We start from the raw sequence: 26,255 nt of genomic DNA, 5'->3' as shown, positions 1-26,255 counted from the left end.
TCCCAAAAGCCTCTGCCGCTCTGTTGTTCATTCTGTCATAAAGCTCCTGTCCTTGGGTTTTATTGGCACGCTCTGTGGAGATTTTAAGCCCCTTCAAGCCCTCGGGTGAATGCCATCAGCTCCACCTCTAACATTTTGACAAGTGATTTCTGGAGCGTTTTCATTCAGAAAACAGAATACACAAAAAGCCTTTTCTCAGAGCAGTTTGCACCAAAAAATGGCAACCACCAACCAAACAACTGTTACACCACTTCATAACTGTTTATTATGAATGCAGAACAATCATATATATTTATACTGTACAGTTTTAATTCCAGTAAATAGACAAGAGTCACAGTATGTTGAAAGGTCGATTGAGAGCTGGCTTTTGAATGTTCATATATTTATAATAAACAATACAGAAAAAAAACAATTTCACCTATGTCATGCATTTGATGTTATTGTATGGGAGTGTGCACCACATTGCACCAATAAGTCATATTCATCCACTATCACTTTCATAGCATTCAGAAGAGGTGGAAGTATGCCTGTTTAAGACAACAGTGTGCTTAGGGTACAATGTCAGGCAAATCAAGTCAAAAATTACAATTATGTACAAAATATATTGATCTCACCTGACAGGAGCTAGAAACTGAGTGACAAAGATAAGTCCAATGTTTCCAGTTTCTTAAAGGTAGTTTCCTTGATGGCAAACAAATAGCGTAAGTACCTTGGCACCAGAGAGCTTTAATCCTCCATACTTAACCCAGAGATGCAGCTTACCTCCCAGAGCCCAGAGGTGAACCCTGAATCCACAGGTGCTGAGAAGTTACTGGGTTGCACAAAATCCCTTTGAATCCTTTGGTTACCGTCAAGACTATAACAGCAGTCCGAACCAAAAAGTAACTACCAAATTATCACAACTGGTAATAATCAGCTTATCAATGTGTTCATTTACAGATTTACAAGCAGGACAGTCTGAGTGCCTGGTTGGAGTTTGGCTGTATTTTATCCAGAAATGACATCACTCTTTTTGCCACAGATAGATGCTACACAGGCGTAAGATTTCTGCGCCGCTACTCCCAGTATCAGTGTGCTCTGTAGGAGGTTATTGGTCCAGTCTTTGCAGGAGAAGGGCCAAACAACATATGTGCATGGGCAGAGAATGGAGAACAGACAGGAAGCTATGGAAGCCTGTTGCTGCCAGGAAAAGAAAAATAGGTAAAAACATTACACACAATAAAAAATAAAAATACTCATAAAAGTCAAAATTTTGACTCACTGAGTCAAAATGATAAAATAAGTCAAACTTTTGAGTCAAACATTTGATAATGATGAGGTAGTTTTGATGACAAGTTTTGATGTTTGGATGACGACTGATCACATAATTTTGACATTAGCAAAAACAGCAGATCAATTTTTTTACTTAGTATCTAATAATTTTGTCTGAATAAGTAAAACATTTTACTAATATATCACAATTTTTATTTAGTGAGTCAATATTATTTAGTCAATATACATTTTCATGTAGTATCTAAAATGTGGGAAACATTTTTTACATATTATCTCATAATTTTGTCTTACTGAGTCATAATTTTGACCTAGTGAGTCTATTTTTTCTTTTCCTGGCAAACATAGTCAGTCAACAGTTTGCATTACAAATAAATGAAACACATTCAAATTTCAGATGATTCAATCCTCTCTATCCATGGCAAACCAGAGGACGGTCTGTCCTCTTGTTTTTCACTTTCACTGCTCAGCTCTGGCACTTCTCTTTCTAATGTCCCATTCCTGCTCCCTCCTCCTCCTCCTCCTGCTGCTCCTCGCTCTCTGCCTGCTCTCAGTTGGTGTAGTTCCCTCTCCAGCGCTTCATTGCGGTGGTACATCTCTAAGTAGCTGGCCTGCAGCTCTTTCTGGTAGTGGATGACCTTGTCCTTTTCTGTCTGCCATGTTTGCCTCTCCTCCTCGAAAGCCATGGCCTGGGCCTCGCTCTGGCGTCGCTCCAGCAGTAGCTCTGCGCGCAGACGCTCCTCTGTAGGGCCCCCGCACCCTCCTGCAACCGAGAGGTTCACATAGCTTCAACTACAGTCCAGCACAGCCGTGGGGGAAATACAATGAAAGACATTGGCTGTATTTGAATACACAGAGAGCTCTGCTTCTGACCTGGTTACTCAAATAACCTAAATTTGGGTCCAAGTTGTGGATAAACATCATTACTCAAAATAACCCACACAAGCTCCTGCTGTGTTGATAAGAAACCCAGTTCAGCTAAGATGCCTCACTTGATATTTAACAGACATCTGTGGCATATAAATACCTGCTTTCTTTTGCCTTTTTCCCCCCATTTTCCATTCATCATCTTAGCTTGGTTGAATACGTCTTGAATACTCATTATGTCTTTCCAACAAGATTTTCCAAGTGCTTCATTTTGTTCTGTGGTTGACTGTTGACTGGTACGTTAGATCTAGCTAGTTTAATTTAATAAGAGAAGTCCTTTAAGAGTTGCTATTGGTTAAGTGCTGTGTCTGTGTTTATGGAGCCTCAGGATGACAAGAGTGAGGTGTATTCCTGTTAACCATAAAAGCATGTGATTCAAACATTTCCAGTGACACATATGAAGTGAGAGACAGAAACAGATAAAACTACCTGTTGCCCCAGCTGGAGCACTCTCTTCAGCTCCTTTTCCATCTTCATGGGCGGTCTGAGAGGGGCATCTGCGACGCTGCGTCCCCTGCAGGACGAGCTTTAGCGCATCTATCTGGCCCTCTCGGTTGCGCAGCTCCGTTCGGGTCTCCCTGAGCTGCGTCTTCAGCTGGAAGATCTCACTCAACTTCTGGGTCACCTCCGCCTGGGAGTCCCTGAGCTGCTGCTTCAGCAAAGAGATCTCTCCTGACTTCTGGCAAACCTGAGAGACAGAATAATGGGAACAGAAGGGATAGGGGCAAGAAAAACATATATTTTTACTGACTCTAAGAAATTTGTAATCATTTTAAACAGGACAAACAATGTTGAAATTAATTTATCTCCACTGTTCCCAGTAACTACATAAGTAAGTATTGCCATAAATGGTCCCTCCGCTGTCCTCTTAAGGCCTTACCTCCCACTGCGTCTCCTCCAGGGTCGGACTGGTTCGCTTCACCATTGCTCCGGCCTCCTGGCTTCTTTCCCTTTTCAGACTGTCAAGCTCCTCTTGCAGTCGGGTCTTCTCCTGCTGGGCCTTGTACAGCTGCAACTGCAGGGTGCGCTGGGAACGCTGGGCATGCTGGGAAACCTGACGGAGCTTGGCGGCATAGAGGCGCTTCAGTTCCTCCACCTCCTTCTCCCACAGACGCTGTTTGCCCTCAAATACCTGCATGCAGAGAGCAGATGGGGGTCAGACTTTAAACAGATGGATGTATACATTGATGAAGAACAGACAAATACAATGAGATTCACCTGAGCGATCGCGCCCTCGCTCTCATCCAGGTTTCTCCTCATCTGTTTCAGCTCATGTTCTTTCTCCACAAGGCGCTCCTCCAGATCCCGCACCTGGAAAGGGTAACAGCATAAAAGACTCATCAATCTGTAAATCATACTCCTGCTCATCCCCCCATCCATCAATCCTTCTGCCCCGTACTCACCACTTCCTCGACAGACAGGGAAAGTGTCCATTCATAAGGAGGTGGAGCCTCCCCACCATATGGGGCCAGACGGCTAAGGGTCGCCATGCTCCGACACGCCATCTCCCCTATGGCTATACCCCCTGACCCAACAGCCTTCGGGCCCAGAGAGGTGCGGTCCAGGGAGCCGATGGTGTTGATGTGGCCCATAGATGCACTGGAGGAAAGAAAGAAACCACGGAGGCTGTTAAAGTCTCTCCTATTATTACTACCCACGCAGTCATTAAGATAAAAAAAAACAACAAACACTCCATTTGATTGAAAAGTACTGAGAGAACCAAGACAATGATGCTGCTGCAGACCTGATGTGAGCCAGGTGTGGGCGGAAGGGAGGCCGGTATGGTGGCAGACTGCTCATGGAGTTATGGCCCGAGTCTGACAGGTTATCATCCTCCTGGCTCATCCCACGCACCGCCTACACAGTCATAATTATACAGTTATTCATCTATAACATGAATAGGTTGACAAATGATTGTTATTCAGTAATTGTGGCTAATTTAAATGACAAATAATGATCGTTTTGATTCTGTTTTTAAGATGTAAAGTGTGTGATCTTCACCGGGATCCTGTGTTCCTTGGCCTATGCCTCAACTTTCAGTTTTAGAAATACTCTGATACCAAATGCAACATCTGGGCTTGGTCTTGACTTAATAGGGCCCGAGCTAAACGTTATGTGTTAGGATACCTTGTTACCACTGGATGTTGGTCCTCCATGACGCGAGGGTGAGGAGGAGGAAGAGGAGGTGGAGACGGCTTTAGGGACATGGGCGTAGGCTCTGTGCAGCCCGTTGGAAAGGCTGTGATCCACATCCTCTGACTTGGAAGACGGATACAGGTTCTGCATGGAGCTGAAGTTTTTGGGGGTGACAGGCTTGAAGGCAGAAGACCTGAAACGAGCCTGGAGAAAGAAAACAACGTTCAGGTATTTAGATGATGCAGCGGAGGAGGCTAAACGGGAGAGAAAGACCTTACTCACAGCGTGGGGGGGGCTGAGCTATGTAACATAAATCACAACGTTTCTATTAAATCAATACTGTTCCACCCTCTGTGTTCTTAGCGTTGATAAATTCAAGCAAAAAAATAAAAAAAGGTGAGATTTGATTGCTACAATAAATTCAGAACACAGCAAGTGGCAGATTATCAATATATGCTGGTAAACTGCAGGAGATTTAAGGTTGATTTATGCCGGTAACAGACTATGGGGGTGTTGTGTCATGCTACCAGAGACGTATATATGTGATACTGATATATTTAACACAACCCTAGCAACCAGTCACTGACTGTAGATCATTTAAAAAAGATGGCTGCTGGGAAGTCACTCATCTGTCCCTGTAACAAAATCAGTAATTGAGTCAGTCCTCCACATCTCTACTTTACTGTTGGTGTCATCAGAGTAAGAAGCCAGTTTAGATCTCATTCAGCTTGTTCCTATTTATTATTACAGTAGTAAACAACATTTACCTTTTCATACTTTCCCCCACTTGGTAGTGAGTTCTTTGTCAAATCAACTTCGGTGCCGTCTTTATGGTAGACCTTGGCGTACACGTTGTCGTCCTCTCGACCGCTGACAGAGGCGAGGCCAGAGATAATGTCCTTCTTACTGTCACCGCTCGGGTTGGCTTTAGGCTCTTTTCTGTTTGGGAACACAGTAGGTCAGCTGAAGTCATGTCCATGTGAATGCTCTATGACAGCATCTACTTCTATGCAGCAGCACCCACCTGGTGATGTTGAGGTAGTTGAGTAGCTCTCTCTGGGTGAAGCCTTTTTTCAGGAGGCCGTTGGACTGTTTGGGCCTCACTTGAGGCATCGCACGGTTCACTTTAGTGGGAGACACATCTGACCTCTCCACCAGACTGCCAACGCTTCCCATACCACAACGGGAGGAGAGGGGTGGGGTTGGGAAAGGGTGACGGAAATTTTTGCTAGGGCCACGGGTCAGAGGAAGAGTCTGGACTGAGGTTGCCATTGGTTACAGGGCTCGATGGGGAGGTAAGGTGCTCTGTAAAGAAAGGGAAAAAGAAAGTGAGCTGAGTGCTAATAGGAAGGTGCAGTGAGGAGTTAATGAAGACAAAGATGAGGATACAAAATCAATTATCAAAGGTTGTTTCCTTTTATGCATCAATCTGTTTTGAACATTTTCTATGCCAGCCAGCGTGTTCGCTGTGGGCTCTCGCACCATCACCTCTTCACTCCCTCCCTGAAATAAACACCTTTTGCCCCTTTTACTACCCTGAGTGGATGTTGGTCTCTGGAGGGAGAGCGAGAGCTGACAGACGTTTCATCAGCTGTGTTTCTCTGTACAGACAGCTGTCTCAGAGCACAGCTGGAACAACTGAGCTCCACGCACCATCACAGCATAGCACCTCACTACAAAACAAACAGACACAAACTGCCCTTTGTGAAGGGGAACAATAAATGTTACCAGACCAATTTGAAAATGTCTATTTTATAATGTTGTTGCTCGTGTTCGCCTGCCTCAACAGCAAATCAAAAGACTGCACGGTCATGTGACACATGTACTCTGTATGTTTATTCTGAGGTAGGGCCACATATGTCACATCACAAGCCTGTTGCATAACTCGGCTCCAACTAACAGCAGGGCTCAAAGGAAGGACAGAAGTGCTTTGGTAAACAATACACATTATGGACAATTTAATGAAGTGCTATGACGGCTTACTTTGTTTGCCAATTTCCTGTGTCTCATGAAAATCACGAGTGTCCAATGTACCAATCATGCAATGTGCCTTTGTATGTCTAGCATGGCCTGAATATAAACATGTTTAATAGATGTGATGGCTCTCTGTCATATTGGGTTTTGTTGTAGCAGGAAAATAAAGTAGTGATACAATGATGGACAATTTGTCTTGATTTTTGTAAAAACTAAACCAGTTGCCAAGTTACCCCAACACCTACCTCAAAGGCACTATTGTTTTGCCAACTCAAATTTGAGCCTCTTCAGATGTAAGTAGCATATCTCCCCACCACCATCGGTTTTCAAATCACCCACATATCCGCTTCCTTCCTTCTTTTCAGACAACCTCATTAAGGATCACTATTGATTTCACCTTTTTGACCCTCTCTCTTCCCATGCATAAACACCCCCAGCAGCCATAAAACATTCCCGAGACCATAAAACACACAAATACGCTGCAGTCTTTCCGACTATAAACAGGACCTTAGGGAGGCAAATTCTTCTTCTCTGCTCAGCTTATGCAGCAGCCACGGAACAGGTAGAGTTTAAGGGGCCATACCATACTTTTTTTTTTGCGCCCATTAACTACTAACATTGTTGCTAACCATTTTTCAAAGCATACCACAAATCTTAATATTTCCTAACTTGTAGGCAATTATTGGTTTCCATTAATTTCATTATATCATGAAAATAAACCCAATAGGCTTCATATAGATAATCCATTACAGAGAACATTTCCTTGTAATAATGTTATCGTTGTTCTGTAATGCATTCGTGAGAGGGGACTGTTATGAAAACTCTTCCTCCTCCTTTGTGCATTCAAGGACATCTGACATCTGATATTAGAGATATGGCTGCCAATAACCACTCTACTGCGTTTTCTCAGAATATCCGACTTGCAACACAATCCATGAACTAACATGGATGCTGTAAGTAGGATAATGTATTAGTAGTGCATTTGCATTAATATGCACCAAAACAAATGTATCAATACGATGGATGGATTACCTATCTCAAGCAAGTTTAAGGAGTCTGTGAGATGATTGCCTGAAAGGTAGGAAATCAAACACTGGAAACTTTTTTTTTGCAATAAAATGACCAAAATGTGCAAAATGTACAAAATGTGCACATTTTGTAGCATGAAACATGCAAAACCCCCAGTATGGTGGATGCTCACGAGTGCTTTGGCAGGCAGGTGCATGGCTGCACGAGGGATCAAACCTGGGCTCATCTCAACTAATGACTGGGCCATCCTGCTGCCTGGCTGTCAGTTCCCACCTCAGTCAGTACACACTCATGACACGCACACTACCTTAAAGCAATTTCACACTCTCTGCTGTCACACACAACTACCCCTTGTATGAGCGCAGACACCCGCAGTCACACTCTGGCATCTCCTCTTGCTTCTAATACAATCCACATTTATCAAGTGCTTTGCACTGCTGGCCCCGACAGTTATAACAATTATGCAAATGGTTAAAATAGGCAGAGAGAGCCGTGCAGTGGCAGCTTCAGCCCACTCCACACAGGGCTCTCAGCCAGGCCGAGATCAAAGCAGCCCAAGCTGCTCATGTTTATATTCATGAGGTACTACTTCCCCCAATGTAAAACTTTCCACCAAAGCATCCGGCTCCTAATAAGCCAATATAATACAGGCTGAACTCAGGCTGAGATCCCTGCGAGTAGAAGAAACTTGATAATCAATGATTATGAATATAATCAACTATAATGTGACACTGTAAGCAAGTGTGCTTCTCTGAAGTCCAACCAAGAAGTCTGATCGTGTCCCGGGTCAGAGTGGGATTTAGTCATGATGGATATAAGTCAGTGTAGGTCATGGTGAATATGTGTACGTCTCTGACACCATATGAATTAATTATTAGCGTGCCAAACCTAATAGCCACAGGCCAAGGTCTGACACAGTATTTTTAGGTACAGTATATTACTCGGTTTGGGTCTTGTATGTGCCAAAGACATGAGAAGCCAATCGATGCTTGACGGGAAGCTGAGGATGGGGTGAGGGCGAGTGAGGCAGAGCAATTCCTTTTGGGTAGAGAGGAGGGTAAAAATCCTTTTAGTCTGCAACCACAAATCTTGAAGGACTGAAGAAATCTTGCATCCAGTTGTTTTCCATAATTGCCTTCTAGTTTATGGGTCTGAGTAAACCAAGAGACACAGCAAGATTTACAACCCGGGACCCCGACTAGCCAAGGGGCCCTGAAACGCAACACACCTCCTTAAATCACACACACACACACACACGGATCAAAGCAGTGCTTCCTGCCAGCCTTGAGCAGTTAATGGTCTAATTGAACAGTGCTCTGGTCTTGATTTATGCTTCTTTCAAAGCAGTGATGAGCTTTTCCGAAAGCCGCCAACTTTGATCAAACATGAAAATGTTTAAAATCAGTGTATCAAAGTGCTGCATATATATAAATGAGCCCTTTTTATCCCTCGGACAGACCTTTACCTGCATCTGCTGGGCTATAAACATAGTGGGTATGAATCCATGTTTCTGATGGCTTCCTTGCAATTGTTTAATTCTGTAAACTGGAACTCAAAAGTAAAATAAGTACATGAATGAATACCTTTCACAGATTTACTGACTATATCTGGTCAGCACACCTTGTCAGCCTGCTGAATGTAGCTGAGCTTTACTATAATAACCTCATGGGACTGTACAGTTTAACCTGAAATAGGGAGAGAGTGATAGTGAATACTGCAATTCCCAAACTGAACACAGATATAACAATATTTAGTTTCCCACAATTTTCCTCTCTTAGAGGTGCTTCTGACACCTTGCTTAACAAAAGGTTTTTGTAATGAGTCATTTCTGTAGGTATGCGAACATATGTAAGCGTTTGCTGTCGTCTCTCCCCTCTTGTGATCTAGAGCGGTATATTCTAAAGAGGAAAGATATGAGCATGTTGCTGAGAGATGTGAGTCTCCCCTGAAGGCTTGCAGCGAGGCTTTGCAGTGAAGGTTTTGGCTTCTTTTTAGTCTTCACAGGATGATGCCCCACACATACACAACTGCCACTTTACTACAATCACAAAGAAAACAAAACACGCAGCAAGTGGAGGGTTTCAAGGAGGCGCTCTCCTAAAATATTGTAATCAGGTCTGCTGTGGGGAAAACAAAGCTTTCAATGAAATGCTTGAGCGTGAATAGAGGGGACATTTCTAACCCACAGACACACACAGGTCACCACCGGGACCGAGACAGAGGAGAGACGGACGGGGAAGCCAAATTCCAAAGATGCTTCACAGAACACAAGCTCGGGCTCGTTGGTTTCTGATGCACATAATGCTCACTCCCACGGGCGCTTGTGTGTGTGTGTGTGTGTGTGTGTGTGTGTGTGTGTGTGTGTGTGTGTGTGTGTGTGTGTGTGCAGGTCATTCAACACAGCCCCGAAAAAAAAAAGCATATGCATACAGCTCGCAGCTCCAGATCCTCTGCCCTCTTCCCTCGGTGCTCTCTCTCCCTGCTCCATGATCAAAGTTTGTTTACGTTTGTGGGGTAACTTTGCAGGTTACATCTAAAACTCCCACACAGCGCACACTCTGTTACATTATATAAGCTCTATCAAAGCTGTGCTCGCTAGTTTTTACAGCTGCTAGTTGTGTAAAACACTATAGAGTGATCAAATCCACCGCTAGCCTTACTTCATCTAGTCTACAGAGAATTAAGTGCAGTAATATTTTTAACCGTGATAGCATAACAGCCCTCATTATCACGCTCAACAACAAACTTAGCATGCTAAGACATATGTTCCTGCTGCGTTTAGTCACCAAAACAGGCTAATCATGCAGGAAACGACTACAAGACTAAGAGTCCACAGCCAGACTAGTTTGTATGAGCTGCATTTAAGCTAAATGCTAACAAAAATAATGTGCTAAAAGGCTGTTATGTAGGAATTATATTGTTTGTTTACCATATTCACCATCTTAGTTTATTGCTTCTTAGTTGATGGTGATACATGAAAAGTCAGGGGATCACCACCACATGTTATTACCATATTTTATGCCAATTCATCCAATATCCAGACGTTTCACTCAAAAACACAAATGTTAACCTCATGGTGGCGCTAGAGGAAAAGTCAGAGGATCAACAAAATTAGTATGATTCATCATTTGGGAGCCATAAATGTCTAGAAAATTGGTTTATAATATATAATATATGATATTGGTTTCCACCTGTGGGTGTCAGTCCTACAACTCAGTGGTTATCAGAGTTCATGAAAGATTTTGTTTTGGTGGTAGGTATTCACCCAGTTAAATCCTTCGTTTCAAATGAAGTGAAGTGTTTTACATTTCCAGCAGCAGCTATGATCTTGAAAATTCACAGATGATATAAGTAAAAGACATCACTGTCCATGTGGTTTACCTGCCCAGTGATCTGAGAACTGTGGCACAAAGAAACCACAGGTGTGACTTCAAACAAGCAAACACATACGATGCAGGTGCCCTGTAAGAAAAGGCAGCAACATAAAAGCTTTTAAATAAATGCTGGCGCTCCTTTTAGGCCGGTAGAAGGTAGGTCGGTAGAAGTTTTCATCAAAAACAAAGAGGGACCACATGAATTATAATGTTATTTAATAATGGATGGACCCGCTTCTACCATCGAGAGCACAAATGAAATTCATGTTAAGCCAAGTGTGACTTTTGTCTGATATGATCGTGTTTCGACTGCCTAAATCTGTCAGCAGCAGCAGGGTGAGCCTCGCCGGAGGCCGAGAAGGAAGGAATCATCCCACGTGTGACGCGAAGCAGCGCTCCACTCTATGATTGAGTATTACATGCTGGCGTGTAATGAGTGAGTGTGAGGTTGTCTCTGGCTGCGGGGCATGACAGCAGAAGAGTGCTCGACAGCAGCCTCTAATTGTTAGCAGGTTATTCATTATGGATGGGAGACAATCACACAGACAGACTTTGTTCCTCTCCAGAAGACCCTGAGGTCGTTCAGAGGAGCCAAGAAGTTGAAAAGCAAGGTCATGAAATATTCCTCCTTCTCCTCAGTTTGTGTGTCACGTATTATCACACAGACGTGGAAATTTGGTCAGAGCCACCTGAGGCTAAAACTGCCTCGAGGTGATTCTTGTCTTCTGTTTTTTCTGAATGAGAGAGCAGACAGAACTGTGCATAAAAAGGTCAACTTTCATTTCATGACACTCACGATGAGAAGCGCCCTTTCTGTGAAACACGGAACATAATTCACTGGCGGTCAGAAGCGGTGGCGCTAAAGCTGAAGGCCCAGTGTTCAGTCTCACACTGTCTCCATTGATGACGACCGCTTAAGTCTTTACAGAGGTCAACAGGTCATAGTTGGTCATAGCTGTAGATACAAGCCGCTATTGAGCACGAAGACAGTTAAGAGCCGACATTTTATAACATGTTCTGACGAGGGGGAACAGCTGAATTTCAGGGAACACTGGGCCAGCTAGTATGTACCACACTATACACTCTAGACTCATTACTATGGATAAAATGTAATGTGATTATTTTGCTTCTACTGTGTGAACTAACATGCCTTTTTAAAGCAATACCAATTTCCACTATCTTTTTTTAACTTTTTCAACCAATAGTCATACGTATTAAGAGTCTGCCATACATGTATATCTTAAAGTGTTACACCAAAGACTCACATTCCTTATTTCTGTTGCTAATTTAAGACTTGTAACATATTACCAGAAAAAAAGTTGTTTTGACCTTCTAACAGATGTTTCATTTGCATAGTGTCGCTATCAAATGAAAACCATGTAGCTTAAGAATGTTTTTTTGAGTATTTCCTTTTAAAAATCTTTAAGACTAGCTAAAAAAAACACTTTGTTGCAAAGACAGGACTGTTTGGGGGGGTTTTTAGCTCATGAAAAGTCAAGTTTTTTGGAAATACATGATTTTTCTATGATATTTCACTTAAATTTAGTGATCAATTCCTAACGTTTTTTTCCCGTCATGACAGATGAAACATAAAATAACACAGTTTGAACTGAGCCTGTTAAAAGATGAATGCTTCCTTGTGTGCCATGCCTGTCATCTATCTCATTATCGTTTGACATTTTAGTCATTTAATGGATTTGAGCTGGCTCCTTCTACAAATGGCTCTCCAAGCTGAGTAGATAGATGAGACTTCTAAATTTGAAATGCTATCGAACCCTCATTAATAATTTCCACTGCAGCCTCTATAATCACTGACCCAGAAGAGAAAACCTTGAAACTTAACTAAAACTTAAAACGTTAAGAACATTTGATGTACTGAGAAGTACAAAGGGACAAAAGCTTTCATTTTTATAAGCCTTACAGCTCTGTTTGGAAGTCTCACAGTCCTGATCATGACCGCCTGGCTTCACCCTGAACTCTCTCCGCTAAACAAGCTGTCAAGACTTCCTCTGAGGCGGACCAGCTGAGGTGGATTTCCTCACTTAGCATCTGTTAGCCTCAGAGCTGCAACAATTAGTTGATAAATCGTTAAGTCGACTAATAGAAAATTAATCACCATTATACTATTTTAACAATTGATTCATTGCTTTGAGTCACTTTTTAAGGAGAAATGCTAAAAATTCTCTGGTTCCAGCTGCTTAAATGTGAATATTTTCTGGTTTCTTTAGTCTTCTTTCGTGTCAGTAAACTGAATATATTTGGGTTGTGGACTGTTGGTTGAGACAAAACAAGACAATTTAGGTTGCATCTTAGGCTTTTGGAAACAGTGATTGGCATTTTTCACCATTTTCTGACATTTTATAGGCTAAATGACTAAGTGATTAATCTGGAAAATAATCCACAGATGAATCAATAATGAAAATAATCATTAGTTGCAGCCTTAGTTAGCCTATTGATGGCGGTCTGCACAGTGTGTCTTGGCCTTGATTGCCTCTGCTGACTGTACAGTATTGTATTTCTGCACAGAATTCAATTACTGGCTCCGACTACAGTAGCCATGTGGGGGTTATCTGGGGTTACTGGTGGCACTGGTGTTTCATTGAACCTTATCGATCTGTATGTGACTGATGTTACGTAAGGCTGTTTGAATGCGAGAAGATGTCACTCGAGGGAGAGTGTACAGAGGGCCACGTCTTACCTCAACACGTATTATCAGAGATATTAATGGGGAAATTTATTCAACAACAGCGCAGTTTTGGTTATTTTCCAACAGTGATTCAGTACAAAGAGTCTGTTTTATTAAAATATCCAAGAATCTTAAATTATGTAGTGTGTGAAGGATTGATTGCATAATCCCTAACTTAATTTTGATTTGGACTAAATGAAGGCCTGTGTTGATCCCTCTGTGAGGTTACAAGTTCAGCCTCTATGGATGTGTGTGTGTGTGAGAAAGAAAGATTAGTATTAGCAGCATAAGGATAAGTACCACACACACACACACACACACACACACACACACACTAATCATGCTGAGTGGTAAGTACAAAGCGCTAAAACTAAGAATAAAAGTAAATCTGATATATTTCTGATACATACAAATTTCACAATAACATTCAAAAGTGCATTGTGTTCCTTCACTGAAAAAAGAATTTCTAATTTTAGATCCAACCACTATTCAAAGCAACAACTGCATGTCTCACACTATCCATCTATTCTACAGTCACAAGAGATAGTGAGTCTTGCATGAAAAATCTCAGTGGTGGAATAGAGGGAATTATTACTGCATGACTTTAAAAACCGTCTTAACAATCGGACGGCTTGTGAAGGACCAAATTCTCTAGAAAGTGAGAAACATGAACATGAAACGTGGGAAATGAAGTATATTTCTTAAGTGCTGGGCTATAGTACTGAGATGGACAACTTTCAGCATGTTTCATCACAATCTGATCACTGCATAGTATCTTCTCTCAAAACTGTGTTCCAGCTTTAAGAAATGTATATGAACTATTCTAACGAGTGATTAAATGTGAAATATTAAGAGCCAAACATGATGTCTCAGACTGCGCTGGTGCAATTTAGACCAATCTTGGATGTATGACACATTTTGGCACTGTGTTAAACATTTATTTTGACACATCTTGTCTGGATGATGTTCAGGTGTTAATATATGAAATACAGCACCTGGCATGAGGAGGTTGCTAAAATTAAAAACTTTAAAGAACTTAACTTGTTTTGAAAATGTTGAAGTGACAAGATTTTGATTCTCCAGATTTTGTCCATATCATCCATTTGCCCAATCTCACCTGCAATGTCTCAATGACATCACACTAAATAAACACACAGACGTGGAGTATTTTCCTGATTTCATTAAGGAAGTCAGCGACTGTAAAAACAACACCATCCAGAAGTCACGTAACTACATTGGAATTAGTGAGAAAGCAAACAACACAAAGGCATGCTATTTATTACACCTGATCCTGTGTCCGGTTCAAGTTCTCTGTTTGTTTTCTGTGCACGTTGTTAGCAAGCGAGGGCTCAAACAGTGTTTGCCAACTGCTGCTATCAGCAGAGCCATGTTCACTGCAGTGCTGAAGTTCAGAGAGAAGAATGTAAAAAGAGAGAGAGAGAGAGAGAGAGCGATGTGAAGAAACAAACTCACATTCCTTACATTTCTCACTGGGTAATTATTAATGTGCCTTCACATAACCCATACAGCACTGATATGGTTGAAGTGGAGGCCCGCTGTGTCCGTGCTACGAGCCCTACAATGTGTTGGGTCATTTTTAAATGAAAGTGTCTATTATCCAAAGCAACTTAGTTCCCATGATAACCATGTTGGTAATATCAGACTTTTAATGACTGATCATTTTACCACATAATCAGAGAGGAGGAGCAATACAGTGTTAAATTGGGCTGAAAAAGACAAAAGAGAGAGCTAGCTCGTTATTAAATTCATTACAGAGAGAGTAGGGGGGATGTGAGCAGAGACTCTCTTTTCTCTCTGTAGCTTCTTTGTTTCCTGCAGCGGTTCACGTAGGAGTCACTGTTCTGTGATTACAGCGATAGAAATCAAGTGGTTCCCACATCGACCCACACCTGAACCAATTCCACTTAACAGCTGTGGTGAGGGTGCATTCATCCACACACCCTCAATGGTCGGGCCACACACTCAGCAGCACAAATACAAACAGGAAAATGTGCACTCGCCCCAGCTGAAAACTGATTGGGATTCAGAGGCATACACAAATATGGATTGACCCTCAGTATGACTGCTTTAAATGTTAATGCGTTCCAACTTAAAGCCTAAATAAGCCACGTAGATAAAAAGCTTTACTGATCACATCGTGGCAAACATTTCCTCTGATCTGATCTGATCTGTATCGCCATGAGAAGGGCTGAACAGCCTGCGAGTCAGGTAGTAAACACTGATGCTGACGCACGCTGATGCCGAGTCAGAAGATCAGCATTTTTTTTTTCCTCCTGTGGAGTTTCTCTGTAAACAGAGAAAGTGTTTACTGTTTGCCAGAGGTGAGAACCAGCACAAGAAAAACTGAAAATTGGCTTGCTCAGCCAACTCAGGTCACAACTTCCCTGTGCAGAGTTTACAATGGAAACAATGAAAAGTCAACACGAGGAGCGTTTCACCTTGTGCTGTTGTGACATTTTGCCCCTAAATGCACAGAGAAATTGGAAACTGTACAACTTTTAAAATGCAATCGGTAACAGTGTAAGAACAAAGTCAGCCTAATGAAATCTTGTTACCGAGCTCGGGTACAAGAGAAAGCCATGAATAGCCCTCAGGGGGAATTCCAGGGACACAAGTAGACCATCAGACCAGCGATCATCAGAAAAAAAACAGAAAAAGAATGCATGTAATGGAAAGAGGGTTTATTGAAGAAATCAAGATGCACAGCTCAGCGGAGCAGATAATCCTATATATTGTTATTTAATCACCATGTGGCTCCGTTTTGGGATATGCAGTAATTAACAGGTAATTAGCATATTTCTCCCTTGCTGGAAGTGAACAGGGAGGCTGCTGCTCAGTGTGATGTCATCTGCCCAGGAGAAAAGGTTTAGTTAAAAAGTTACCTAATTCCAATTCAGCTCCACTGCAAACAAGCATTCCTTGCGGGCTAAGTAATTAACAATCAGGCTGCTTTCCTCTTCTCTCTGCAGCTTAAGCTGTTTTTTTGACAGTGCTGCCTTAAATCACAGTATGACTTCTAACCACGCTGAGCTCACTGGCATGTAAAAGTATACACATACAGGTTGGGTAAGTTTTTCCTTTGATATGAAGCCCAGTATCACACAGAGGGATGTGTGATACTGGGCACTGTGATACTTTCAGTATTATAAGACTGACTTTTCAAAGCAAATAGAAAGCCAAAATATCTAATGACATTAAGTCAACAGAGATACAAAGATAACTTTCCACAGAATCTAAAGATACGTTTAAATATAAAGGTCAAAAAGAATAGTTGTTTACCTGTTTGTTTGTCCACCTGAAACTTCACTTCTCTGCTCCTGACTCCATGCTGACTCTATTTCTCTCTTTCTGTCTCATGCTCGCGCTACTGATTATCACGCCACATGACTTCCTGTTTCTCAGTCTGTGATGGCAGCAGGGAGGTGTGGATGGGAGGGAGCTGTCTGTCCTAACCGCTGACCTGCAGGCCACCATAGGATGACTTTGCACTGATGTAAATAGAAGACTAAGCTCATCTTAAGCTGTGCATGAGGGCAGTTTCGATAGAGAAACACACAGGTAAACTGGAGGTTTACCTGTGTGTTTTATATAGGAAACTGGGAGCTATCACCAAGTTGACCTTGCTATAAACCGATCTCAACATCCCTGAGAGAGCCTGGTACTTTCCTGATCACCCTACACCCTCCTCACCTGCTCATCTCTTTGTGCACTTGGTGTCCTTTTAGGGGCCAGTGTGGTTAGACTTGTTCTCCCTGTTCCAGAGACAAAAGCCCTGCATGTGAACCAGCTTTGAGGCGGTCAATCTAAACCCATCATTGACACATGAGAGCCAGCTTCACTGGACACACAACAGCAGCGCAGTGCGTATTGTTTGCTCTCAGATAATAAAACAATAAGGAAGGATCAGACTTGGGTTAAAAGACAGGCAGCAGGAACACACAGAAAGAGGGATGAGGGTAGGAAAAAATAAGATGGCGCAGATGAGGAAGAAGTGGAAAATGAGAGCATGTGGGGGTTGTGTCAGTGTGGACTGTCTGGACAATAGTCTGAGTGTAAGTCTCCCTTCCTGAGGCTGGGTTAGTGGACGGGTTCTGCAGCGTTATCATGTTACATAACTCAAACTGGAGACGCTCGCATCTGAGGAGGGAGAAAAGAGAGGACATTGTTCACTGCTTTCTACCAAGGAGAGAGCGACTCCTTCCATCTTTCCTCACCATGTGATGTTGTGGGCCACAGAGCTCACTCGGGTGCTGAGGCGGGGAGGGAAGGTGGTATCTGGACTTCTTAAAGCTGGCACCAATGGGAGGGCACACAGGAATCTCAGTTAATAAAGCACCTTGCCAACCAGAGATGCACTATGCAGAGATTGGCAAGCTATTAAAGACATTCCAGAGCAAGAATGTGATGTTCTGTGGCGCCCTTTGGCCTGCCGACTGCAATTTTTAAAAGAAAAAAAAAAAAAGCCGAAAAATGAAAAATAGGGATAACCCCATCAAAGGTAGCTAGCCAGTTCTAACACTTGAGCAGGTGCCGCTGTACTGTTGTCATTACTTCTGCGCCCCACAGGCATATCCAGTCTCAGATTCCACAGATTCTCAGTTGTAAGTCTCCTAGCTGGCCAACAGAGCAGCTCCAACAAGAAAAGCTGTGGGAACCTGTAAGAGTGGTGAAGGTGGTATGTGTATGTTCATGGATGGAAAAATTGCAGCAGGAGGGAGGATGGGGGTAAGTGGGTGGGAATAATAGTTAGTATTGTGAGACAGAAGAGTGAGGGTGTGAGTGGAGATCCACAGACAGAGATACGAAGCAGGAACAACAAAGAGGAGACGAGTCGGGGCCTGCTTACAGATACTGTACCTGTCTGACCAGTCAACTAGACGAGACGACAACCCGGGCTAGACTCATTTCCTCTGCCTAAGCTCCTCTGGACAACAGCATTACAGGAAGCAGCAATGGGAGGCACGCTAGCTGTCTGGTTCTTGAGAAATAACATTAGCCTGGGTCAGACACCCACCTGAGCTCGGTCATTTCTGTCAGTTTAGAATTAGGTCTCTGAGAAAAACATGACGTGACATTTTAAAAACTGTCAGTAAGGATTTAGAGGAAGCTAGCTGGAAGTTCACAGAGACACAGTCCACATGAAAAAAAAGGATAATTAAAGATAAATTCAATTGTTAATGGAATAGTTTGACATTTTTGGAAATACGCTGATGTGCTTCCTTGCTGAGAGTAAGACGAGAACACTGATACCACACGTTAATATGGCAAATAAAAAGCTAGAGCTGGTTAGCTTAGCTTAGCATATATATTGGAAATAGTCTGGCTCTCTCAGGTGTTAGCCTAATTTATTCACCTACAGGCACCTCTAAAGCTTTCTAATTAACATGATATATCGTGCTTGCTAAAAACTGAAGTGTAAAAATGTCAATTTCTTGTCTAGGGCAGTTGTTTCAAGTCTTTGTGCTAAGCTAAGCTAACCAGGTGCTGGCGCTAGCTTCATTGATCTTCTCATCTAACTCTTAGCAAGAACGCAAATAAGTGTATTCTCCAAAAATTATTCCTTAGAAAAACAAACTAAGACTAGTAAAATGAGTGCAAATGAGTCGTAACCATTATTGTTCTATTTTACAACCTGTGTGACCTAAGTGAGACATAAGCTGGCCAATTGAAGGTAACTGAATATAACCTTTAAATCCACCGTATTGATTTTATGTAAAAGAACAGGACGTGACAGCAAACTGAAATGCTGTTGGAGAGAACAGAGCAGCCTGGACGACCGCTACTTGTACACGCAGATATAAATAAACAACAATGCCCACTCGCAGAGGAGGGCTCCGACTCGTGGCCTTTTGTTCTGCAACGCTACAACTCTTCAGACTAAATAAAAGAGACAGGGGCCAAGTACCCTGCACACACACACACACAATCCATCCCAACACACATGCACAACCATTACTGCTGGTATCTACAGAAGGCAAGCGCTCCTCATAGGGAGACAAGGCTAATCAATAAAAAACACAAGGAAACGATAAGTCAGAACACACCACGGCTGACTCATGGGGGGAAAAAGGCTATGTTTGTTAACAAGACAATAGTCCCAGGATGAGATGCTGCCTGAGTTAGCGGCGGAGAGCAGCTATTTCCGTCTGCCCCCTGAGTTGGTGACATTTAGAGACAAAGAGCACAGTATGGGGTCAGTCCACCCTCCTACATTCACAGACCTTGCCCCTCTGAAGGTCAGGGGATACTGCCTGTCCCATGAGGATAAAACCATTGTTCAGGAGTCAGGTGGCAGGTCAATCAACCATCCAGGCAAAAATTTAAATAACCCAGGAAATGTTGGGCACAGCAGACTTTAGATAGTAGACAAATATGAAATATCTGACACATCTGGTTCATCTGGCAGTGATTTTGCCAGATTTTGATTGATAGAATTAAGCGTGTGGGCCACCAAGCTAGCTCCTCATTATGACAAATCCACCCATGCGTACTCACACTTACATTTTAACTGTTATATATCATCAATCTGTGATGTTTAGTCGGTCCCACTAACTTTGTGCAAGTTTAAACCTTTTGAAAAGTTTTCCAGCAGACGACGTTGGCTAAGTTTAATCTAAAACTGAACACAAAAAGTTTTCAGCTGATGCAACATAATCATGATAGCCATTTAATTGGTATGACTTACAGCAGATAATTGGTTTGAGCTGGAAAGATATATTGCATTTAAAGTGTATGGAAAGAACTGTAACCTCCTTGTAGTAGACAAGGACCGATGACAGGAACAAGCTTTGTTGCCTATGTACACTTCCAGCGGACACGAACAACACTAGTATTTGTTTCGAGACATGTTTCTTGCCACCTGGCATGGTTCCATAGTTGCTAATGCTTGACTATATGCACCAGTCTGCTATTTGGAGTTGGGCAGATAGCGAACAGTTGCTTATCAGAGCTTTTTTTGCTCAAAGCATCTGCCTGCTGCGGCTGGAAACGAGGTTGATGACAGCAGATAGATTGAGCCAAAATTGTACAGGCTTTAAAACCAAAACAATGAGCTGAAAGATGCTAAAATGCTCCATAAAGTCAACAGAAATGGAGGAGTTTAGTGATAATTCTCTGTGGGTTCGACAGACTCCTTTCACATTAAACATTAGCCATTCTATCCATTATTAATGTAAACATATTGATCCATGCAGCTTTAAGGTGTCTCTAAGATAATTTAAGCAAGCTCTAAGAAGTTTCAGTATCATCACTTACCTAGATCTTCAAGATACTAAATGTAAGCTTTTGAGTTTTAAGTTTTCTTGTATTGTAGCTTTAAAGCTGTCATGAGGAAATGGCATGAATGGCAACAAACATTTAAAGCTGAACCTTTAACTATTAGGAAACACCTGTCACTTGGGGATAATGATTAACTTGGGTGTGTTGGAAAATAACAAGCTTGTAAGGTTGTAAGACCTGCAACTTGAACCAGCTGAGACACAAGAGTTTGCGTGGACTGGTAAAGTTAATGTGGTTGATCATCTTGTGCAGAGTTACATAGAATATGTTTGCTGGTAGTTATGTACACAAAAACATTTCTTTGTTATACTGACAATGCATTACTCCAAACTATTAACATTTATTGTGATAGCTTTAAGCTGAAAAATCTAAAGTCTTATATCCAGCAGAATCCAGGCAGGCAGCCCTACACACAAGGTCAGGTCCCACAGTGATTTTCTTATCCCAGCCAGGCTTTAATCGCAGCGACAGACGGCCCAGAGAGCGGATCAAGTGAGCCACAGGCAGAGGGATGACCGAGGTGTGAAAGCTCTAAGTGTAAGAGGACGACACTTTCTCCTCAGAGCAATCAGGCATGGCGCTGTCTACAAAGAGTCGATGAGATGAGTGCAGACAGGAGGGAGGGAACAGGTCCGAGATTAGGAGCAAACAGTGAGAAGATGGGGAGAAAGGGGAGGAAAAGCTGAGGAGTTGAGGAGGGGAGACAGACCGAACCCAGTGAGTGGAAGAAGGGCTGATTAGTGTTTGATTAGCTGGCTGGCCTGAGGGGAAATCTCTGTTAACCAACACAATACCATTACAACTGTGCTCTCCCTGCTACACCATCTGCTAGACTGCGGTACGCATGACTGACCTGCCATGCACTTAACACACCATACAACAAGAACAAGACTAACAGCATTCTGTTCTGTAATTCACAGTGATGTTGAATTTATTGGGCTGTGAAGGGGAAAATATTCAATTGCACCTTTAGTGACTGTAAAACTAACATCATACTGTGAGAGGAGCAGAGGTAGAAAACGACTGTGTTTCATGATAAAGGAGTTCATGAGTTTGTATCATTGACTTGAATTTGGCAACACGGAACAAATGGTCAGCAGACATCTAATGGTCAGCACCATTAGTGTTTCATCAGCTGCCAGTGCTTTGAGGACACACACACACACACACACACACAGGGGAGTGTCAATCCCCTGGGAACTCAAACAGCTGAATGAAGACATCGCATCAGCTGTCTGGCTGATTCTGCTGAGAGGAGAGCAGCAAAGAGACGGGCTGTGCTAAGAGGTTGCTGTCAAGAATGTCTCCACAAGCCCTCAGCTAACAGATTAGCTTTGCTTTACAGGCAAAATCTAACATAATGACACTTTTGAATAACACACTGTTGATAATGTGACAGTATTTTAGGGGTGACTGTAGGAGTTTTGAGAAGATAAAAAAAACACACAATAGCAACTGTAAACGTCACTTCACATGTGAGAAGCTGTAATCAGTATATTATGGTGTCTTTACTTAATAAATTAGCAAAACAATTTGTGAATCTTACAAATTTTCAGTTAATAAAGTAGGTGCAAAAAATATTCTTTCAAGAATCTACAACAGGTGTTTCACTTAATGTCAATGCAGTCTTAAAGGGTCTGTTCACCCAAATCACAAGAACAACCACATTTTCTCACAGAACACTAGTGGTGTCTGGCCAAGCAGGTAGTTTCTGCAATTAAGTCAAATGACAATTTTACATTCTTTGAGCAGAGAAATTCAACTATATTATATTGGAGTGGGAGCAGAAGTTTCAGACACTACTAACTCAAAAACTGGGCATATAAAGCTAAACCTATCTGCAAGGATTGATACCCCTGAGGTAAATGAGAAGATGTGTTTTTTTGGCATACGATTTCAGGAAACTCCTGATCTCCACCTTGAGCTAACACTGCACTATTTTATATGTTTTGATTTGTTTTCACAGTCGATGATAAAGGAGGGCTGGCTGCAAAATCTTGACTCTCTGCCCAATCCTCAGTCACCCCTGTGTCATACGGAAGTAGGCTGGATGAGATGAAGAGATGCATTTTTGTGTGGTGACTTTAACCCTAAACAGTATTTAACTTGTCTCGGTGATTGCCAGTGATCAGTCTTGCACAATCACACCAGCAGACACAGCAGTATATAACCTTGAATCCGCCCATAATTCATTCCTAAATTATAGGAATGGTTACCACGTAGTCTCTAACAACAGCTCACACATCTATTGTGTCTCTATTGTCAGACCTGCTCCTTCACTTGCGTCAGCACGCACCCATAACCACCACACTTCCTGCAGCGCTCCCTGAGTCCTCAGGTCAGAGGTCACCTGTGGCCTCTGGTCTCCACGACGACAGCCTGGCAGTCCCCAAGACTGAGCCGGAGTCTCCCCCTCCACCCACACACAAACACACAGCTTTTGTCCCCAAACTCCTGTGCATCAAAAGAGACCCTGAAGTGTGAGCTTCAACCCAAACATTTACAGCCGTGCAGGGCAAACACTTCAATACACTACAGTGGAAGTGCATGAGACCACCATAGCTGCAAAGTGACTGAATATAAATGACAAAATATGCGTTGTAGATCCTTCAGCCTCCTCTCTCTCTTTCTCTCTCTCTCTCACTCACTCTCTCTCTTACACACACACACACACACACAAACACACACACAGAAATCCCTTGCAAATGCCAGGACGACAGCCAAACAAACTGTGAGGATTAACCCTGATTTGAGCACATAAAGTCTGTGGTCCAGTTAAGAGCAACGCTGTGTCATTAGTTCAAACGCTTTAATCTGCACAGTCAAGCTTATCAAGTTTATTTCATTCATTCAGGACTAGTCTGCAGAAGGTTTTGAACATGCCATCATCATGGACCACAACATGCACTACGCAGATCCCGGCTGCGTCGCAGCATGCAGGGAGAATCAGGGATCAGGGAAAGATTAGAAAAAACTGGCGCTCACCATATTCTGCATGCAGGACATCTCTTGGTCAGCTCTGGTACCTACTCTGTTGCAGTTTTGTCTCTCGCCGGTTATATAATGAAACAAATGGCGTTTACGTGGCTCCGCAGGATATTTTCCAGGACTTGGTGCGCAGCAGACAGTGATCAGCCTGCTGGCGGCGTGGAGAGAGGAGCGCAGACTGTCTGTTTTCCCTCTCGGAGATTTGAACAGCAGAGAACAGAGTGAGTGAGAGGAAATATGAGAGGCAGGGAAACATGTGCCTGTCCCCCGGTAACGCCACTGACACACTTTACATTGTGAAGAGAGACTGCGCCATCTAGCGAGCAGGAAAGTGGGCGCGCAGGAACATTTACCTTAACTTTGGAGCCAATCATGATCCAATATTTAATGTACACAAATGTGATGCGGAAACTTGATGCCTCAAGAGCACAAACACTGAGAATGAACGTAATAGTGAAGCAGGAGACTTCTTTTGTCCAGCAGTTAAACTTTATTATTTGCATATTTGTAGATTCTGTCATTTTAAGTGAGGGAGAAGGAGTAGGTGTCATTTTAAGGATTTTAACAAGATAACTGATCATTTTTTTGTGGAAAAAACATATCAGGCACAAATTATTATTCAAAGTAGAGTATTTTATATACATCTTGCATCATGGCTGGAGAGGCTCTTTCAATTATTGAACAGGTTTCAATCAAATTTCATGTATGTAAAGTTCATTAAAGCCAATTAATCAGGAAGAATGGATTCGTGTTTGGTGCAGATGGGGCCCACCATTTATATACTTAGCATTTAACGTTTTATCTCAAAACTCTTGAACCTTGAAGTGTAGAAACTACTTTTCTTCTTGATTGCTTGGTCCAACCACAGCTGCCCAACCATGGAAGGTCATATAGGCCATGACAGTTTCTGCCTACACATTTTCCACCATTTTGAATTTGTAGCAATTTTTTTTTCTTCTCCACATGTAGGCTACACATTTAATCTAATTTTCTCAGGATTTGATACATAACCCAATTTGACTGAACCTCTAAAAAAGTAAGTGGTTTATTTTTTGGTACAAGCCAGTTATTTTCCAATATGACCTGGCCAAATTCTTGTCAGCATGCGCATTTGACAAAAATGGTCATAATCTTTGATTGAGTGCATCATTCAACGGCAATATTTAGATAAAATGTGCAGTCACTCACTCTGAACAATCCTTCAAATGTTGATGCCGTACCAGCATAGGAGATTCTAATTTTCTGTTTGGACAACCATTAAAGATCAGAACATTTTCTGTTCTGTAATTGACTTTATTCTATGTTATGAAGAGGGTGATAACAGACAGAAAAGAAAACATAACTCAACAATACATCAATACAACTACAGTACTATAAAATACAATTATACAGAGCATGATTATTAAAATGGGGGGTGCTGAGTCACAGCAATGTAGGAGTCTTGGTTAATTGATGACTCATTCTTCTGCTTGTTCTTGTTTCTCCTCCTCAAACTGAAGAAGTAGTGGATTCTTTTTCCACTCTGAGCGCCTCTTTTTTTCTCCAGGACTTTCTCCTCAGAAATGTCCTCCTCTAGCAGCATTTTGACAGCCATTATTGCAACAAGTGTCTTTTCCTCCTGCTCCTTCCACAATACAACTACAGTACAACAAAATACACTAATACAGAACATTTATAATAAAACAGTGGGTGCTGAGTCACTGCAGTGTAGGAGTCTTAGTTGATTATTGACTCATTCTCCTGCTTGTCGTCCTTTCTCCTCCTTAAACCAAATAAGTGGTGGATTCTTTTCCACACTGAGCACCTCTTTTTTTTCTCCAGGACCTTCTCCTCTGAAATTTCCTCCTCTACCAGCATTTGAACAGACATTACAGCAACAATGCTCTTATCTCGCTGCTTCTTCAGCTTCTCCCTAAGCTGGGCATTTTCTGCCTGGAGGGCCTGACTTGCCTCTTTCTCAGCCTGGAGCTGAGTAGCAAACTCATTACATCATAGTGATCACTGTGACCCCTGAGAATCATTAAAGTCTGAAAAGAGACACAGCTACAGTAATGTTACCATGTGGGATACTTATATTCTTTAACCATTGCTCTTTTTAATTTTCATGAATTATCTGCCAAATGTTTCTGACTCAGTTTTGCCAACACTTTGTGCAGATGACACAAATGTCACAGTTTCACACCAGTAGTATCAATAAACTACAGATGCATTTATTTTCTAAAATTTTATTTCAGTGCTTATGGTTCTCAAGTTTTTTCATATTTGTTTTTAATTCAAGCATTCATTCATATTGTTCTACAGAGTCTGAACATTTTCATCTTCCTTTATGTTCCAGTAATGTCATCATAAAGTTTAATTTAGATACAGAGGCTCTGCCTTGTGGAACTCAAATGTGCACTGTGTTTACTTTTAAACAAACACCTTAAACATTGATAACTTTCCAAGTACAATGTTGTTTGACAACATAATTAATAATTAATAGCATCAATGATTGCCACGTCCCGTTTAATTTGGCCAGTTCCAAGGGAGTGCACCTGATGGTTCATTAGTATTTGCTTCCTGAAAAATCACAA

General features: G+C 42.1%; 1 protein-coding gene across 1 annotated transcript; it reads right to left on the bottom strand.

The window, feature by feature from the left end:
• Nucleotides 1–237: 237 nt before the first annotated feature.
• Nucleotides 238–23,974, bottom strand: n4bp3 (NEDD4 binding protein 3). Its single transcript, XM_042419642.1, has 10 exons — nt 23,680–23,974; nt 5,357–5,637; nt 5,100–5,271; nt 4,324–4,536; nt 3,941–4,053; nt 3,600–3,795; nt 3,415–3,507; nt 3,077–3,328; nt 2,626–2,884; nt 238–2,032 (listed from the first exon to the last, which is right to left on the bottom strand). Exons 2-10 carry the CDS (start codon nt 5,602–5,604, stop codon nt 1,656–1,658), a joined length of 1,923 nt encoding a protein of 640 aa, XP_042275576.1. The 5' UTR covers nt 5,605–5,637; nt 23,680–23,974; the 3' UTR covers nt 238–1,655.
• Between the last annotated feature and the right edge of the window lie 2,281 nt (nt 23,975–26,255).

The sequence above is a fragment of the Thunnus maccoyii genome, chromosome 8 (genome assembly GCF_910596095.1).
Source record: "Thunnus maccoyii chromosome 8, fThuMac1.1, whole genome shotgun sequence".
NCBI classification, from domain to species: domain Eukaryota; kingdom Metazoa; phylum Chordata; class Actinopteri; order Scombriformes; family Scombridae; genus Thunnus; species Thunnus maccoyii.
This window is presented reverse-complemented; position numbering and strand designations above follow the sequence as displayed.